Source organism: Arctopsyche grandis, chromosome 2 (assembly GCF_051622035.1).
Source record: "Arctopsyche grandis isolate Sample6627 chromosome 2, ASM5162203v2, whole genome shotgun sequence".
Taxonomy (NCBI): Eukaryota; Metazoa; Arthropoda; class Insecta; order Trichoptera; family Hydropsychidae; genus Arctopsyche; species Arctopsyche grandis.
The window spans coordinates 33,443,141-33,459,793 of record NC_135356.1 but is presented as its reverse complement, the minus strand read 5'-3'; the positions used below and the strand labels follow the sequence as shown (position 1 = coordinate 33,459,793).

Below are 16,653 nucleotides of genomic sequence, written 5' to 3'. Positions count from 1 at the left end.
TGTGACGAGCAATCTAGGTAAAAAAAAGTATCCGGTTACAAGCACAAATCAAAGGTGACAACTATATTAAGATATGCAGTGCATTAAAAGTACCAAAGCCCCAATGACACGTTTCAATATCCATTCCATTTTTAATGAGGTGTACGTAAGCGGTCCCAATGCTCCGTTTTGGGATGAGGAGCAACATCGTTTATACAACCAGATAAAAGCCGGAACCGGTATTAACGATACTGGAGATGACGATAGTCCAAGTTGGAAATTGAGCCTACATATATGTACATACATATGTACCTACATACATGTGTACTTTTCGTATATATTTGTAAATTTTTACACACATAAGTGTAAGTTCGATGAACTCAAAACCTAATGCGCCTACTGTATTCGCTACAAAAGGCAAACCGTCGGCAAAGTTATCTGTAAAATCCAATGCAAATACCAAACGAGAACTTCATGGGGGAACATTTTGAAAGCACAACCAAATGTACATCAAGTTCGAAAGCGAATATTCCATTTGCATTCACTTTAAAAAAAAATAAAGTTGTATCTAATTGTAATATTGGTAGTTTTATATATATATATATATATATATATATATATATATATATATATATATATATATATATATATATATAATAATAATTATTCGAATAATAATTAACAAATAGCTATTCTTACTTGTTGAAATTATGATGTATTTTAAATTTTATAAAAACTTCCATAATGCACCCTCGTCAACATCTTTGATTTTGCAAAACCCGTGTTTGTGTGTCAACAGCAACATTTGCTTTTAGCAATTCTAAAACCATGTACATACACATATAGATATGCATACATACATATGTCAAAATACTATCAAATTTTAACATGTGAATTTAGAGATGACTATTCATTTAAGCTGAGTTCCCTCATTTTATTTATCCTCAAGTGCGTATGGTCAATAGTTTTAAAGCATGTTTTTTTCGAAGTTTTCGGTGGTTTTAGATAAAAAAAATCCTATAAAGTTGATTAAACGTCTCATAAGTTTTGAATGTGCTCAGATTACTATTCGATTGTGGTCATAGAGTGTTAGAACGAGAGTGCTCACAATATTTGAAATACAAAATGTTGGATGAAATTTTAGTCAAAATATTTTTTAATTGTACTCGAAAAACAATGTTTATATCAATCAAAGTGCCAGGGAGGCGACCTGGCTCAAAAAGAAGTACGACCTGGCCTGCGGCGACCTGGCCCGACCTGGCTCGACTACACCACTGCATATATCAATACGCTCGATTTGCCATGAAATATAAATTTCAATACCTATGTATCTCTCATAGCTAGTATTTTTTTTAACATTCATAAGTCATTTATTTTATTAATATTTTCTTCTTCTTGTTAATGCCTTGTCCGCATCCTGACGTTGGCGACCACCTCGTCGATTATTTGAATATACATATCCGCATCGGTCTTCAGCGGCTCGGAACAGCGCTTCGGCGCTCATATCGGTCCACATGCGCATGTTTCGAAGCCAAGATAACTTTTTCCTGCCAATCCATTTTTTTCCTTCTATTTTCCCCATGGTTTTCAAACGGAGAAATTCGTATTTTGGACCCCGTATCATGTGTCCGAGGTATTCCATATTTCTCCGCTTGATGACAGAAACAAGTTCCCTGCCTCTCCCCATCATGCCGAGGACAGCTTCGTTTGATATTTATTTTATTTATTTATTTTTTATTTTTTTATTTAATTTACACCAAGAAGGCCTAACAGGTAAACCCAATGCGCCTTCCTGGCCAAAAACAATTATATAAACATATATGTACACCATTCATATATACACAAATACTTCCACGTATACACAAATACACATTCATACATACATAAATATAAAAATACACATATATACATATACATACATACACACCTACACATATATATATATATATATATTCACATATACATACATATACATATACATATACACATACACTTACAATACATACATCCATATACATACAAACATTATACATGCATATACACATAAACACATAAATCATTACAATTAGTTATTGAGTTCAATTGACTCATATTTAATAGTTCTGACATAAAAATTTATTCATTAGGAACAAAATTCAAACTCCTAGGATTAAAATCACCCAAGATCATGACTTTCCTGCCAGCCAAAACATTAAAATTATTTTGCAAATTTGAAAAAAATGAATTTATAATTCGGAGGAGATTCATTCGGAGGAAAATGCAGTACACATATTAAAATTAAAAATTCTTTAAGCGAAGTTCAACCCAAATATGTTCACCGATGGTATTGAGCTGATCAAAAAGGCGAACAGATTGAAAACTAGCAGCTCGTACAGTGAGAAGTACTCCCCCGCCTCTGCTGCAACGATCCCTCCGAAAAACTAAATAGCGGTCATCGAAAAGTTCGCCATTTAAGACAGAATCGCAAATCCAAGTTTCAGAAAAAGCAATTAAGTCATGATCTTGAGCAAGAACAGCAGATAAACAAATGTCGGTCTTTGAATTAAGTCCCCTTACATTTTGGTAGTAAACATTTAAGGACTCACAAAAGCGCGCCCGTTCCTTTCGGGTCTTATTAAATTGCGGTCTTTGTCTTCCGAAAAAGCCACCGACGCAACCCGACTCTCCGCGGCCAAAAAGCAGGATCAAAAACCACAGAAAAGTCAGCTGTGCAGACTCCTATTTTGAATGAAGCATAACTGCCCCTAGCTGATAGTGATTGAACTGTGAAGTTCTGATCAATTCGTCCCAACTTCCTACATATATAATCCCTTATTTGAGTTTCTGTAGACTCACGTTTCAGATAGAATAAATGAATAAATTGTTTATCGGAGACAGCTTTTAGATGCTCATCTTCAATACCCGAGCAACGGATTAAAGACTGCCTCTGAGACCGTTGAGACTGAATTGGAGACTTAGACTTAGATATCTTTTTGGTCCACGGAATCTTCAGCATACGCCTATAGACCCACATCTCAAAAGCCTCAATTCGGCTGATCATCTTGGTTTTCAGAGTCCACGTCTCACATCCGTGTAGTAATACTGTCCAGACGTAGCTCTTCGCGAATCTCAACCGCGTATGAAGATTGAGATGCTTGTTTGTAAGCGCCGCCTTCATTTTTACAAAGATCTGAAGAATACGGTGGATGCAGAAGCAATTCGAAGCCCAATTCATGCAATTTTGCCATCGTTTTCATTGATTTGTGACACGGTGCATTGTCGATGAAACAGCACAGGACTAACTAAAAATCATATGGATTTAATACTAGTAGCGCCATCTATGTGTCAGCCTACGAACTTTTCAGCCCACCTAATATGTATGTACATAAATGTAGATCAGTGGTTCTCAGGTGAAATTTCACCGTGGCCGCACAGGTGATAATAGTAGTCCCTGGTGGCCGCACCAAATTTAATCAAATAAATTAAAGTTACAAAAAAAAATCAATTTATTCATAAAATAAAAGAAATTTTAACATTTTGGTATCTATTTATTTAATAATAATGCAATGGAAATTGCTCAATACTCCTTTCTTCAATAAGTTTGCGTCTGTCAGCTGATTACTAAATTTGTTTTTAATAAAGTGCATTACACTGAATGATCTTTCGCAATATACGGTAGTGGGAAAAATAGACAATATTAATAATAATAACAATTGTTGCCAAATCTTTATATTATTAAGTACTTGATCGTGATTAATTTCTAATAATGCATATTTTACGTTAGCCCAGTTAATTAATCTCAATACTGAAAATGATTTTAATCTATTTTGTAGTACTAGGAAATTTTCATTTTTCATCATAATAAAAGGGGAAGATACAAAAGAAACAGTTTTAAAAAAATTCAATTCTTCGAACCTTTTATCAAGTTCCAGATTCAGAGATTTAAGACACTCTATTATTTTAAGTTTTAATTTTAATTTTGAAGTTGTTTCTGTCATCCTATCTATGAAATCACTAACAGAAGATAAAATTGAAAAATTGTCATTTTCAACTTCTGTCACAAGGCTTTTCGCTATAATTTTTATTTAGTTTGTCAATGATGAGCATGGTTTCTATTATTGTTAAGTTACTTTTTTGTAGTTGTTTATTAATCAAGCTAATGTGCGGCAAAAAATTCTTTAGGAATAAAATCGACCCTTTTATATAATTACTTTGAAGCTTTTCACTTAAATCTTTATGATTTACGGCCAAAGCAGATATATGTAACATAATCATTTAATTCACAAAGACGTTGAACACTGTTATCAAAACTTAGCCATCTAATATGATTGCAATTGAGCAATATATTGTGTTTTTCACCGTTGATTTCTCATATAGGACTAAACATGTTCGACAATTTACTACTGGTATTAATTGCATTTAATACTTTTCTCACAGTTAACTCCACATCTTCCATGCATTTAATAACAGATTTACTAACTAGCACTTCGAAATATTTCGTTTTCACAGTCTTCGTTAAATAAATTTAATACAACCCTATTGTGACTCGAATGACCTCACTCCCATGTGTGCAAGTCAATTTCTTATAGTTCTGCATACTATTGAGAACACACTACGGATCATATTCGCGTGGAAGAATTTTGAGGTGTTTGTTTTTTGTTGAATACAAGTCAGATGTAATTTTTTTTAAATATTAGTAGTAAAATCCTCTAGTGGCAGCACTTGAGAACCACTGATGTAGATGTACGTGGCAGCCAATTTTTCGTGCGTATCCTTTTGCACGCGGCGTGGGTTCGCCATCGCTGAACGATGCAATGCGATTATCGACCGACCGAACTCGTACTCGCTCGGAATGGTCGCATAGCATTATACGTAATTCGCACGAGACTTGCGTTAAAAAACGTTGCGCTAAAACTCGGCGTTGGCGCTTTTATAAAGTTCTCGATATGCTTAAAAATCACTCTTGTTTCGTTTCTCGCTTCAGTAAGACGTGGAAATGGTTTCTGCTAAATTAATAGCAATAGCGATTTGTGTTGCTAGAAGACGAAAAAGAAAACAAAAGGCATTCTGGGTGCACCCTCTGAATTAACTCAGATACTTAAAAGGGCAGTTTGTGACACTGTACGAAGAATTGAGGCAATACCCCGATAAATTTTTTATTGTTACTTTCGAATGTCTATTACAACATTTGACGAACTGTTGACGATAGTGGGGCCTCGAATAACACTTCAAGATACCAACATGCGTTTGGCGATACCACCTGCACAACGACTAGCTGTTACACTGAGGTAAATAAAACAATAATTACAAAATTACGAAACAATTTATATTTATTAAAAACTTAGGTATTAAATTTAACAATCATCTCTCAGATAAGTTAATATAACTTATATTGGTCAAGGGGCTCTGAACAGTTATTGAACTTGATTGGGCAGTGTTGGATGGAGATGGGCAAATATTTGGGTTGAAAGTGGTAAAAAAGCTTTGTGTGGCGTGTGGCCTAGAACTCGGTGCAGTTGAATTAGCGGGGCGATAAAATTAAAAATCTCCTCTCGTTTTTAAATAGCGAAATTCGATATTGTCCTGATAGGTGCTACATAACTTTGTCAAATGTTGCAGATGCACAGGATTGGTCCATTATGTCGACAGGGGTCGGCAACCTTTTGAGTCGGAAGAGCCAAAAATTACAATTTACAAAATTTCAAAGTTTTTGAAGAGCCACAAAATTTTTTCTTGCCAACAATAAATAGTACTGCATAAATAAAGTTTTTTAATAAAAAAAACTAATCTATTTATTCATACATATGTAAGTAGTGTTTTCACAACAAATTAGATAATATATATATATACATATATGGCATTATTAAATAATTACTTATTATTTAAGTAAAAAATTGAAACAATTAAACATTTACTTACAACACTAACTTGTACTTCAATAGCACACAATTGAGCAAACAAACGTAAGAATTTCGTGGTTTATTTTGCTCTGAAGAATCGTTGTTGCCCCTTTATTTTTTCCTGTCATACTTCTGGCTCCATCAGTTGCTATTGAAACGATTTTATTTAAATCGATCTTATTGCCTTCAAGGCATTTTTGCACGGCATTCGCTATATCTTCCCCTCTAGTTTGTCCCGAGAGCGGTAACAATCCTAGAAGTTCTTCTTTTGGACCTTGGGATGACATATACCTGACAAAAAGGGCAACTTGTGCCGTGTCTTTTATGTCGCAAGACACATCTATAGCAAGTGATAAGACAGAAGAAAGTTGAATATCTTTCACCTGCAAATATGTTACATTTGAAGACATTTTAGCTATTCTATCTTGTACTGTTTTAGCGGATAGTGGCAAATCTTTGATTTTTTTCAAGATTTCTGATTTCTTCGCCGGCTGGATATTTACTAGCAAACTCAGTATGGTGTTAGTGAAGTGTCTCTCTAAATTTGATTTCTTATTGTGTGCGAGTTTTTTTTGGCAAATGAGACAAGTCGGAAGGCCATCTGAGTTGCATATGAAAGCGAACGACTCCATCCAATCCCGATTGAATTCTCGATGCTCTTCTTCAGTTCTTCTCTATTTTTTTTGAAGATGCCATGCTTGCGGTGAAGCTGTAATAAAGAATTTTTAAAATTATTATTTAGGTATCCAAAACAGCATATGACAAGTTTTGCAATTATTTACTTTGCTTGATCAAGTTTTTCTTGCAAGGACTGTTTAATTTCTAGTTCAACTTTCTCTATGTCATTGTCTATTATTTCTATATCGGGCTCTGAAGTATTTGGACATACTTACAACCATGTTTATTATTGATGATTTATTCTTCGCTGTATCGAAGAACTGGACATATAAATATTGTAATAAAACGTACTTACATAAAAATAGATAATCTTCGTACAATTAACAGAAACAACAGCGTCTTAGCACAACACACACACCGCGTAACGAGATCTAAGTACTTGAAAATCCAAAGTACGACTGAGAAAATCATATTCGATTCTAAATAGCACAGGTCTCATAAAAAGAAAAAAATGTCAATATATGCTTCGAATATCATTGCAGCTGAGGACAAAATCTGCAACACGATTCAGGCCGTGCGTACCATTTCGTGGAAGCGGCGAGCGGATGACGAAACTGCGAGCTGGGGTGAACGCTTCACTGCAAACAAATAAATTATGACCGTATTGTTCTTTGTGGAATTCGAGAGCTTCCGACGGACTGACGTCAGTGACGACGCGTGTCACGGGGGAGGGGTGCGGTGAAAAGCGACTACAAGTGACTCGGTGTGATAGAATCGGTGCCTAATCCTCGTTAATCAATTCAGAACGAATTTAAATATATTTTTTTTTTTGATAAAATAAATAATGTTTGCGTATGGAACTAAAGAGCCGCAGCTTCACATCCAAAGAGCCGCAGGTTGCCGACCCCTGGTCTAGTCCGTATCTCATTGGACCGGAAGCGGAGCGGTCAGAAAGACACACGGTATTCGCAAAGTTTTAGTTAAATTATGTCGAAATGCAGTAAATTCGGACGAGGATTAGTGTTATCGGGGCAAACCAAATAAGTGATTTTAAATGTACATACATATATCTATGCATATTTGGAAAATATACAGGAAACCACAAATTCGGTAATTATTTTCAAAATATTTTATTAGCCCTTTGAATGCAAACCAACGCAGATCGGCGTTTTGCCAACAAGTCCCTGTCGAAAATTCAAAAAAAGTTTACTTTTTTCTGATCTAAGAAATTTTTGTTGATTTGTTAAATGGTTTATCGTTTCTGACATAAGTTAGAATTCAAATTTGGGCCAAACTAGACGGCAAACTAGAATACAAACTTTAATAAGCAATTATCATCAATATTAGAATCGATCACATGGTACTCGATAGCTCTCGACGAAAGTGATGATCGAAAAGATACCCCACAGTTATTAATTTTCATACGCGGATGTAACTCTAAATTTGAAATTATTGAAGAGCTGTTGTCATTGGAATCACTTAAAGATCAAACAACGGGAGCTGATATTTTTTAAAAAGTTGTTAATTGCTTAAAAAAAATAACAACTGACAGAACACCAAGTTTGACGGGTAAAAATATTGGACCATTAAAGAAAATCCGGGATAAATTTTCCAAAAAGTGTCCCGATTACAATTTAATTATAATTCATTGTATTATACATCAACAAGTATTGTGCAAAAATGTGTTAAAAGTTGAACATTTGACATCTTGTATTATTAAACTTGTAAATTTAATACGATCGAGTGGCTTGAAATACAGACAATTGATTGCTATCCTTATTTCTTATCCTTTAAGTTTGTAATTTCAATAATTTCAATAATTATCACGTTTAGTTTCCGAAACCGTAAGCATCTGTATTTCCTGTCGTGATGTTTCTAAATATGTCATGGATTGTGAAGAAGGCATCGCAACACTTGCAGGTGGAGTTGCAATGATTTTTCGGGGAACATTCCTCGGAACATACCTATAAATATAAAATGATTATTTATTTGAAAATTTTGAGCTCTTCTTATTTATTATATAAATATTATATTATATAATATTTACAGTGAATTGTTTGGACCATGCTGAAATCTCGAATGGTTCATCGTTAGAACAGGGCCAAGTAGGTTGAATGTGTTGTCCAACTAAAAACATATGTACATACAATCTATGTAAGAATTCTGAAAACAGTTTTTCATATTCTATAAATACACATTTTATTGACATAATAACAAGTACATATTAATATATGTATATGTAGATACTAAATTGATGAAATTATACGTAAACGTATAATTTTTAGGATTAAACAGATTTACTAAATCCATGGAGGATTCGTAGAATGTTAATATGTAATTCCAAGAAGTACACCTGTGCATACTTACATATACATACATATGTCGCCATGTAAGAGATCGATATCAATTCAATGGGGGGGAGGAGGGGTATTACACTGCTGATACTTATACATACATACTACAATATAATATTCAAATTTCTTATTTACTGATTGCGTTCATTTAACTGACCAGCTCTGTTGAAATTGTGAAATCCGTCAGTCATGATAAAATCACGATCTATGCACTTCCCGTCTGAAATAATAACAATATCGAAGGTTATTTATGTAAGTATGTAAGGCTCCCTCTTGGGACCTCTATTATTCAATATCTTCATCTTCGATATTGAAAAATGTTTTCAGAATTCAAGTGTACTATTATTTGCTGATGATATGAAGATTTTCAAGAGAATAGACAACCGAAATGATGCTTTGGCCCTACAAGATGATTTGTTCAGGCTAGAGGCTTATTGCAGCATAAATAAGTTGGAAATTAATGTAGCAAAATGCTCCTGCATAACCTTTACCAGAAAACTATGTCCAGTTGACTTTCCTCATTCAATCAACGGACATAGACTCACAAGGGTATCGGAAATTAGGGATTTGGGAGTCTTTTTAAACTCTGATCTATCCTTTGGTAAACATATTGACAATGTTGTAGCTCGAGCGTCGAAGGCCCTCGGGTTCGTCATCCGGTCCTCCAAATGCTTTACTTCTATTAAATCATACAAAATACTATATTGTGCATACGTAAGAAGTATTGTTGAGTTTGCATCCCAAGTTTGGAACCCAGAGTACTCTGGTGCAAGAGACAGATTGGAGCGCATTCAGAAGAGATTCTTGATGTACATCAGTAGCCGTTTTGGACTATCCTATACTTCCTATGAAGATGCTTGTAGGTGTCAGCATCTACTTCCACTTGTCAAAAGAAGGGAGATAGCTGACATCTCAACAATTTTGAACATCCTTAACGGCTCAATCGACTGTCCTCAATTATTGAGCAGACTATCATTGCGTGTGCCAAATAGAATGACTAGATGTAATGAGCTCCTTTACATACCTAATACTTTTTCTAATTATGGAAGAAGCTCATTCATCTGGCGTGTAAGCTCCACCGTCAACACACTAACTTCTGCAATTTCTATGTTTGACTTATTTAATATTAATGCTATACAAGATAGAGTGATTATTGCAAACTTGTTTTTCGATGATTAATTTTATTGAAAATTTACGATTGTGATTATGAATTTTTATTTTGATGTATTTATTTTGTCTTTTTGTTTTTTGTTATAAATTATATTATTTTTATTATTTCATAATTTTTATCATATTATTATTCTTATTATTTTGATATTTTTATTATACTGTTATATATATTTTTTTCTTTTTTATTTTTCTCTAACTATCTTACTCTATTATCATTTTTGTTTCTTATTTTAAATGTTTAAGCTTTTCTTTTTTTACCTATATGTGAAAATTATTAATGGTTTACTTAACATAATTATGTTTTTTTACTATCAATCTATGTAACTTAATAAACTGTAAGTTTTCCAAATAAATAAATAAATAAATGTAAGGTTTGTAAGGTGGTAGAATCCGTGACATTAAATTTGATAAAATAATAACAAATGCATATTCACATAAATTTAAATAAAATAAAACTGTTCAAATAAACTTAATAAAATGTTTACTATTAGATAAGCCATGTTTAAAGCATTTATTACGTCCGTGAAATGTTTGGTTAATCTTATGTGATGTCTATGGGAAACTTTACATTGTCATTTATCGCAGAATCAAACATTCATCAGGACTTTTACATACATATGTATATGTAAGTTAAGGTAACTATTAAGCATGGTTAATCTAAAAATAATGTACATATTGTGATAAATATGAAAATAAGAATCTCAGCATTACATTAAATGATAAGTATGTACCATAAGAAAGTTTGTACGAAAATCTTGTACATATATTGTGTTCTTCGTCTGTTCAAAGGGTTTCTAAACAAAATACCTACAAATTAATCAAATTGATGTGTTTGTTAATTTTTATCGTGTGAAAATAATTTATACCCGCAATAAAGCACATTGGTAATAATTAGTCACCGGACCCAGAAGGTGCCGCGTATTGTTCAAAGGTTGTAAATGCATTGTTAAAGGTTTGCCGAACCTTTTTTTACAAAGGATTTACAAAATGGAACAATGGATAGCACTGTGACTATCCTACCTCTAGTAATAATACGATAATACGAATTCCATATCCAGTTCCTAAATATGTAGCAACTGGATATGGAAACATCGGTAGTAGATATCGTGCGTGTGGATGGTTCCATGAAAGCGTTCCCTCTAAGGTGTGCGCGCGTGTGAGACACCTTAGAGCTTGGACGGAACGTTGGCGTCAAGATGTTGCATAAGTCCCCCCCCCCTCCCCCCTTCTTCGCCGAGCTCGGCCGAGAGCCGAACGCCGTTAGCCGAGTGCGCCCGACTTCAGCCGAGGCCGCGCTCGGCTAACACTTTTACCAACACATGTACACATTGTAAGCGTGGCCGCTCGCCGTAGCAGTGGACAAAAAAATTCACCCAATCTATGTAGTCTAAATATTTATCAAATATGTATATCCATATGGTGTTTGGAAAGTTGTGCATATTTAAATTCAATTCGACTATAACTAACAAAAATATATTCGACATAATTTTCATTTACGATATTTTCATTTAATCAGTGTGATATTTTGAAACTTATAATGTACTATATACTAACTATGTATGTAGTAGCACTCGAAAAAGAGTGAACTCGGGCCCTGAAACTTTTTTCCGCCTCCCCCCCTCTCGTCAGCCCTTAGTAGATATGGGCAAAAATGGCAATTTTGAACGAACCGAACGAATTTTTATTCCCGGAAACAGTGGCGGACTGGGACTGAAACCAGTGCTTGCCAGGAGTCAGAGGGGGCTCCCACCCAGGGCTAAAAAAAAATGTCTTCCCCCCCATATAACAAAATTTTCTTCTTTCCATCACGCTAAAAATCAAGGGTAAAAAATAAATAGAATTTTCAAAAATGCACGAATCAAAATTTAAAAGTGCAATTATAATCAAATGTTATTTTGGAAGTATGAAATAAATTTAAATCGCTGGTTGATGATGAATCGTCCTATAAAAAAAACTTTTTAAGTGAATCTGCGTGACATCATTTGTTTCAAATAACACGCGTGTTTATGGTTGCAATCAATCGGTGGGTCTCATAATCATATAAAAAAAATAATTTAATTTTTAAATTAATATTTTTCAAGCACGGATTATCCGCACCCGGATGATTGAGAGTATACTGTATATGTAAATTTATTGAATTGTAACGATGAAAAAAATGGTCACACATACATTGTATGCTAATGGAGAGGGCGGCAAACAGTTTCGCGACGAATCGCAAAGCAACGCAATGCAAGGGGACGTCGAGCCGCCATTTTGGTGCTGATGGAACGACTATTAACTCGGATCGTGATTCTAGTATTGATCATCATGATTAGAGGTAGGACCGGAAGCGTGCCGTTCATTTTTTTGGACTCTTAATTTCTAAATAGACCCAAAATGCCCTGATTCCTGGAAAAAGCACGCTTCCGGTCCGCCCTTTAATCGTGATACTGACACTATCACTGATACACGGATCGCGTGATAATATTGATAGCGAGACGGCCCAACGTGAACATTCGTCCAAAGAGGCTGCGAAACACGCAAATGACACGGAAAGGCCGCACCGCACGGCTCAATCGAAAAAGACGAGACGCGATTCCAAGGTCGGTTCATACATATGTTCATACATGTTCATACAGGCAAGCCGACGAATGCAACAGTGTTCCCGAGCTCGCAAGATTCGCATTAGGCTCGATATTTTTCTTGTGCTGCACAAACCATAGTACATATATGGTCATTACCATTACGTATATGGTCGTACTTAAAACGAAGTGACCGCGCGACAGAAAATGGCACGCGCGTCCACGGCCTTGGCCATCGTTTGCGCAAAGAACGAAAGCGCGTCGATATTGCCGAACGAAACGGCTACCGATGCGGGAAAGCCGGAAAAATGAAGAATGGCGTCGCGGAATCGGAATCGGCCTGCAATGAATGGCGCAACCAACTGATTGAAAGGGCTAATTAGCTACAATAAGAACGTACCTGTGGGCGAGTGGGGCAGCTCAGCGTCGTATATTCACCGCTACTGACCGTGCCGTGCGATTTCCAACCGAATTTGGTGTTCGGCCACCTCACAGACTACATGTCGTCTCTCTTGCACCTTACATATTACGCGATACAACCATATACATAACGAAAGCATTTAAATTGCAATTACCGCTTGAGTTAGTACGTTTAGATAAAAAAAAATTCGGGTGTGACCAACCCATGACTTTATCTATATATTTGAGGACATATAAGAAGGTTACAAAACAAAATTCGATATTGAACTGATGACTATGATAGCGATACAAATTGAGCGCAAATGTATGGAAACTTCCACAAAACTACTTCCGGTTGTCAGATTTTGTTCAAATTTTTTTTATTACTAAAAATCACTATCAGTATTATACTCATTAAATATCAAGAAAATAAAAATAATTTTACAGGTCAAAATAAAATAATGAAATATTGTTTTAAAAGAAAAAAAAATACTGATTCCGGTCTACAAATTCTGACCAAAACCCTACCAGCTCAAAGTTAGTACATAAAGGATAGAAATATAAATTTTCAGCTTAATACGTTCATTTTTCACCTTTCTACGAGGAAAAAAATCCCACTTCCGGTTTATAAAATTTAATAATTTTTTTTTTATTTTCATCACATTGAATTTTCTTTGTGACGAACACACATGTTTAACACTTTGCACTCTTAATGGAATTTCTCTTCACCACTAGTCTACTCTGGGATGGAATTTTTTTTTTTTTTTTTTTTTTTAATTTTAGTTGTTCATATTATTAATTTATGTCGAATATCAAATTGGTGACTTCATTTTATCCAAAAATAGGCAATTTTTTTTTTAGATAAAAACTAAATATTATGCTCAGTTATTTTGGGACTATCTGTTTGTCTCTAATTGTAACCATAATAACATGATGTTTATTTGGGATTACATTTTTCGAATATAGTCACTAAATTCAATTATTTCAAACCAACATAATTACCAAATCGAACTAAATTATGAGTTTTACATTTCTTGTATTATTTATGACAGTAGTTTTGTATAATAAATGAGTTTTATTACTAGAAACTTTTAAAATATGCCTGTAGAAATATTTTTATACCTACCCTATAGTTCGTTAGCCAGTTTGGGTCCAAGGATGCAGAGCCATTGTCTGTTTACTCATTGTATTTTAATGCGTACCCACCCTCATAAAGTGTCTATTGGTTAGTTTTTTAACTGTTAGTTAAAATCACATTTTCTATTCGTTACTTACTTGTAGAAGACATCGAAAAAAAAAGTGGAGTCGAAAAAAATAGTGGAAGAAAATTCGAACGAAAAAAAAATCGAAGTCTGATTCGGTTAGTGGTTTGGGAGATAATTGAATTCAAAAACTTAAAAAAAAGAGGACACCTATAAGGGGAGGTACCATTCCTGGTCAACATAAAAATTTTATGATAAAATTTTACGTCGTGTCGATAAGAATTTCAGTAACCGATACTAAGTTTCAGTTCGATAAGACTAACGTTGTTAAAATATCCCCAAAATACACACACACACACACACACACACACACACACTTCTTCTAGATCATGAAAACGTGATCAGTGATCGATTCTCAGTTCGAATCAATCAAAATCTCGAATTCAAATTTTCGAGTGATCACAAAACTGCGTCTATTGTTACTACGTACATAAATAAAGTAAAAATATATTGAGATAGAAAACCAATCCTTATAAACGTAGTGAAATAAAAAAAAATTGCCAAATAAATGAAAAATAGGACGGAAAAAAAATCCGTAAAAAAATATATTTACGACTTTTAAAATTCGCTAGACAATTAATTTGAAGTATTTTAAAGCAATGAAATATAACAATTAATAGGAAAAATATCTGACTATTGATTGAATATTTGAGTTTTATGACCGCAAAAGCCAAAAAACTGTAAAAATCGCGGATTTTTTTAAACGCTCATATCTCGTAAACGGTGGGTGACCACCAACAAAAATCTCAATGGGGTGGGTGTATGTCCCTTTCGCTTCTTCAGTTGTATGATGTGTCTTCGTACGGAGTTTTGCGCTGTACATAATCAGTAAATTCAAATAGACCGTAGTGCTTATTTTGAATGAAACATAACACCGATTATTTTATTTGATTGCGATGTGTTGATTGTGCACAGCAAATATCTACATACATATATAATATGATACGTACAGGACAGGTATTTTTGCGTGTTCGTACACGTAAAAGGCCATTTGAGACATATGTACATGCATATGTACGTAGGTATGTACCAACGGCTAGGCATGTTTCGTGTACGGGCATGTCGATTAGTGGGGTTGGCGTGTGCGTCGAAATTAGCTGCGTCGTTCGCATATTCGACCAATCGCTATCGCCGAGGGGGAACCCCCACTCCCAGCCATTACATCGGAAACGCTGCTCGCAGTCGGCAGAAGTGGTGCGCCCATCGCGGTGAGTGCACGTCGCTGGGCTCTCAGCTCTGAGTTCGTGCCAATGCGGACCGCAATGTTCGCCGCCATTTTCCGGCAGAAGTGCAGCGGCCATCGCGGCGGGTGCGCGTCGCTGAGCTCTGAGCTGCCGCTACCCGCCCCCCCCCCACCACCACCCCCAACCCCCCGCAGGTACGCTATTATTGTAGCTTTATTGTTGCCCTTTCGATCGTTGGTCGCGTTTGCCGTGGGGTGGGGTTGATTGCTTTCGTCGATCGATTGCACAAGTGCTCGTCGATTGATTGCACATTTGCCACCAAACAATCAGAGCCACCGCGACCTTGGAATCGCGTCTCGTCATCCCCCTCGACTGTGGCGTCGTTTGCGCGCTTCGACGAATGCCTCGAAATATACTATATATAAAAACGGACTGTCGCTAAATATATATATATTTGTATATTGGACGATCAACCGTCAACCAGTATGGGGAACAAAAATTTTTTTTTTCATTTTTTTCAGTTTTTTCAGCTTTTTTCATATTTCTCATTTTTTCAGCTTTTTTCATATTTTTCAGTTTTTTTCATATTTCTCATTTTTTTCATATTTTTCATTTTTTTCAGTTTTTTCCCGCTTTTTTCATATTTTTCATTTTTTTCAGTTTTTTTCATATTTATCATATTTTTGTGCTACGGGCGCCAGAGGCGTCCGTAGCACTGGGGGCGAAGGCCCCGGGGGCGCCGGGGGCAAAGGCCCCGGGGTGCCGAAAGCAACGGGGGCGCTGGGGGCAAAGGCGTCGAGACGTCGGCGATGCGCAAAACATAATTCGTAATTCGTATTCACTTCGTAATTTGTCAATCGTAACTTCTAATTCGTGCATCAATTTCTTTCCGAAACCAGTCGATTCAATATCTTTAACTTTATTTTTATTCGAGTTTCAATTCCTTTTTGAAACCACCCGTTGAAATCAACGGGCCCAACACTAGTATAAAAATAATTACTGTATTGAAATTGTCGGTCATATCTACATGATAATTTCATAAATGCGAATAAATTTATTCGAAATTTATTCGTCAAAAAATCAATTTTATTTTAAATTTTGCCATAGTTTATAGCATAGGATATATTTTTAGATTTTTTTCTCTTCAAAAAGTTGTATAAAAAAGCTGGTTACCCTAGTCAAAAATTATAGTTTTTTGCTGACACCCAACAGAGTCCCGAAAGAACGCGGTCATTTCCTGAAAATGA

At 35.2% G+C, this 16,653-nt stretch overlaps 1 protein-coding gene and 1 long non-coding RNA gene across 2 annotated transcripts; both read right to left on the bottom strand.

Moving 5' to 3' along the window:
* Positions 1-5,564: 5,564 nt before the first annotated feature.
* On the bottom strand, positions 5,565-6,490 carry LOC143922386 (general transcription factor II-I repeat domain-containing protein 2-like). Its single transcript, XM_077445611.1, has 3 exons — positions 5,989-6,490; positions 5,887-5,891; positions 5,565-5,618 (listed from the first exon to the last, which is right to left on the bottom strand). Exons 1-3 carry the CDS (start codon positions 6,488-6,490, stop codon positions 5,565-5,567), a joined length of 561 nt encoding a protein of 186 aa, XP_077301737.1.
* An 817-nt stretch (positions 6,491-7,307) lies between these two features.
* On the bottom strand, positions 7,308-8,597 carry LOC143922775 (uncharacterized). Its single transcript, XR_013261652.1, has 2 exons — positions 8,524-8,597; positions 7,308-8,440 (listed from the first exon to the last, which is right to left on the bottom strand). It is a non-coding gene; the product is annotated as an uncharacterized LOC143922775 (long non-coding RNA).
* Positions 8,598-16,653: the final 8,056 nt, after the last annotated feature.

Bases quoted from the DNA above. Each gene is read 5' to 3' on its own strand.
- LOC143922386 (XM_077445611.1), bottom strand. From the start codon at position 6,490: ATGGAGTCGTTCGCTTTCATATGCAACTCAGATGGCCTTCCGACTTGT.